Raw genomic sequence first — 3,990 nt, 5'->3', positions numbered from 1 at the left:
TGGTACTTTATTTATCGACCCCAAGAGGATGGAAGGTAAAGTCGACCTCGGTGGAATTTGAACTCAGAATGTAACGGTAGACAAAATACCACTAAGCATTTCGCCCAGTGTGCTAACGTTTCTTATTTCTTTGCTACCCACAAGGGGCTAAACATAGAAGGGACAAACAAGGACAGACAAAGGGATTACGTCGATTACTTCGACCCCAGTGCGAAACTGGTACTTTATTTATCGACCCCGAGAGGATGGAAGGTAAAGTCGACCTCGGTGGAATTTGAACTCAGAACGTCATAATACCAGCAGACGGAATCTCTATATCAATATATCTGAACTTTAATATTCAGCACTTGAAAGCTTTGACTCTTTATTTTCTCTCATTTTTCCATGTATGCATATATATATACATATATATATACATATATACATATTTTGTATTTCCTATCCAAGCTGTTTCACGTCGCTGTCGCGCTCTCCCTTTCTCTCTCCTGTCCACTCCGTCTCTCCCTCACAACCAACAAATGCTACCGACTACGTAAACAGTAAATTCACAGTATTTGCAACACTCAAAAAGCAATGAGAACGTGCAGGCGAAAATGTTTTGCGTTTATCTTTGTCGTGATAATAATCGCATTCATTTGTTATCTCTATTTTTGTAAATTCAAACAAAACGTCGTAATAGGGATACAGCAACCTGTTTCCTACACAAGCTATTCGCCTTTACTCGTTCCGGGAGAACAATCCGGTAATGAACGTATGGATGCTCAGCTAGGATATACCTTATCGGCAAAGAAAAGACGGGGGAATGATGAACGGAACGTGTCCCCAAATCGGTCAGATGCTGATGAAAATGTCAAGTCGAAACCGATTCGACGAAGGTTTAAGACATTATTAATACACAATTTGATGTATCTGCGACCATTGAAAGAAAATCAAGGGACTTTCTTGGAACAGAACTGCCCAGTCAATGAATGCCTGGTTACACATGACAAAACAAAGCATGAGAGCGTGGACGCTATTTTCTTTTATGAGACAGTAGGAATATCCGAGAAACCAAAGAACTCAAATCAGATATGGATATACATGACACAGGAGTCCCCTAATTTCAACCCGTCAGTTAGACACTTGGGGAACAGAATCAATTGGACGATTACATATCGCGAGGACAGTACGATTGTATATCCTTACCTGAAATATTTATATTTTATCGATTCAGTAAGGCAGAGAAAACAAGACGTAAATTATGCCAAGGGAAAAACAAAGAAGGTCGCTTGGTTCACTTCGAATTGCTGTCCTACCAATAATCGAATGGGCTATGCTGAGGAACTTGGAAAATATATCCAGGTGGATATTTATGGGTTTTGTGGTACAAAAACCTGTACAAAAACGGACGATCCGATATGTTTTGAAATGCTAGAAAAAGAATATAAATTTTACTTGGCATTTGAAAATTCCAACTGTAGAGATTATATTACGGAGAAATTCATGCGCAACGCTTTGCAGTAAGTACTTGGATTTTAAATATGTATAAGTGTCTTTGTATTTGAATTAATGAGATTAAGTTGTGTTGTGACCCCCTTCGGTCATGAATGACCATGGGGTTGCTCCTAGAAAGTTACCCTCCGAGGCACAAGTCTGGGCAAGGTTGTTTATGGAAGACCAGCAGTCGCCCATGCATACCAGCCTCTCCTCTCCACACCATTATATATATATTACTCTTTTACTTGTTTCAGTCATTTGACTGCGGCCATGCTGGAGCACCGCCTTTACTCGAGCAAATCGACCCCAGGACTTATTCTATCGGTCTCTTTTGCCGAACTGCTAAGTGACGGGGACATAAACACACCAGCATCGGTTGTCAAGCAATGCTAGGGGGACAAACACAAAGATACACACACACACACACATATATATATACATATATACGACAGGCTTCTTTCAGTTTCCGTCTACCAAATCCACTCACAAGGCTTTGGTCGGCCCGAGGCTATAGTAGAAGACACTTGCCCAAGTTGCCATGCAGTGGGACTGAACCCAGAACCATGTGGTTGGTAAGCAAGCTACTTACCACACAGCCACTCCTGCGCCTATGTATATTTTTTAAATGTTTCGACGTACGATATAACCCCTTGCAAATCGCTCTACTCAAGATACCGGTAATAAACCCTTGACAATAAGCAACTCTTGGTTTTATTCTGCCCCAGACTGGCTCTCCCCTGAACACCCCCACCCCATTTTGAGATTGTTTTTGTCCTTTTTTTTTTTGTAATTTATTCTTTAATTTGGATCTTTTCGGTTTGACCGGCAGTTTTTTTCTAGCGGTGTCATATGAAATTGTCACCCATAATCATGACCGCTAAGTTACGGGGACATAAACACACCAGCATTGATTGTGAAGCGATGTCAGGGGACAAACATAGACACACAAACACACACATATGTATATATATATATATATAAATTCCTCTATTTACATAATATTGAGGTCTCTTTCTTTCTTTTGTTATCTTACCGTTTTTACCAATATATATATATGTATATATATATATATATATATATATATATATATATATATATATATATATATGTATATAATATACATATATTTACATACATATATATATATATATATATATATATATATATATATATATATATACGTAATATACATACATATATATTATAAATGTATATACATATATATATAAATACATATATATATATACAAAAATATATATAATATATAATATACATATATATATATATTATGTATATATATATATATATATATATATATACATAATATACATACATATATATATATATATATATATAATATATATATATATACATAATATACATACATACATATATATATATATATACATAATAATATACATACATACATATATATATATACATATATACATACATACATATATATATATATATTATATATAATATATATATATATATATATATATATATATATACATATATATATACATATATACGACAGGCTTCTTTCAGTTTCCGTCTACCAAATCCACTCACAAGGCTTTGGTCGGCCCGAGGCTATAGTAGAAGACACTTGCCCAAGGTGCCATGCAGTGGGACTGAACCCGGAACCATGTGGTTGGTAAGCAAGCTACTTACCACACAGCCACTCCTGTGCCTATAAGTCATATAAGATTTATTTATAATTTACTCATGTGAACCTTTATTTCTCCTTTGAATATGTTTTATAGAAAATATATGTTCACGTTTTTATCTATTCCAGACACGATGTCATTCCAATTGTAATGGGCGCCCATCCAGACGATTACCGCAAAATAGCACCGGAGAATTCGTACATCCACTATGAGGATTTCAATTCAGCAAAAGAATTAGCTGCTTACCTGCATAAACTTGATAAAAACGATACTCTTTATAACGAGTATTTCAAATGGAAAGGAACAGGACAATTCTATGATGTCAACCTTTGGTGTCACGTCTGTTCGATGTTGCACCATGCTTTAGACGATAAGAAACAAATCTGGTATGAAAACTTTGGCGCTTGGTATGCAGGGAAAGGGGTGTGCATTGGGAAGGACCGGTGGACATAAGACGTGAGGGATCTTTTCCGTTTGAACGGCAGTTTTTTAGAATAATTTCCACGAAACTAAACACTTTTAAACTTCGTATACTGGTAGAATGTGTTACATAAAACATCTTTTTTCTCTTGGCTTTATCGAGAAAATTCTATAGTTTGTAAGATATTTGGGGGTTTTTTCTTCAATTTCAACCAATCAATGACGTCTATTGAGGTAAAAAAAAAACCATTCTGTGCCGTATGAAAATGTCCCTCGTTTAAGAAACAGATTGGGTTTATTTACATTTGGGAAGAAAAAAAGATACCCTTCTCCCACCCCTAACCCTGAAACTTTAATCCAGTGGTTCTTGAGGAAAACACCCGGATCTTTTTGGTTTGACCGGAAGTTTTTTAAATAATTT

The 3,990-nt window shown here is 35.8% G+C and overlaps 1 protein-coding gene across 1 annotated transcript; it reads left to right on the top strand.

Moving 5' to 3' along the window:
• The first annotated feature begins 321 nt into the window (after positions 1-321).
• On the top strand, positions 322-3,732 carry LOC115227328 (glycoprotein 3-alpha-L-fucosyltransferase A-like). Its single transcript, XM_029798199.2, has 2 exons — positions 322-1,499; positions 3,278-3,732. The coding sequence occupies exons 1-2, from the start codon at positions 574-576 to the stop codon at positions 3,600-3,602; spliced, it is 1,251 nt and encodes a 416-aa protein (XP_029654059.1). The 5' UTR covers positions 322-573; the 3' UTR covers positions 3,603-3,732.
• Positions 3,733-3,990: the final 258 nt, after the last annotated feature.

The sequence above is a fragment of the Octopus sinensis genome, unplaced genomic scaffold (genome assembly GCF_006345805.1).
Source record: "Octopus sinensis unplaced genomic scaffold, ASM634580v1 Contig02682, whole genome shotgun sequence".
Taxonomy (NCBI): Eukaryota; Metazoa; Mollusca; class Cephalopoda; order Octopoda; family Octopodidae; genus Octopus; species Octopus sinensis.
This window is presented reverse-complemented; position numbering and strand designations above follow the sequence as displayed.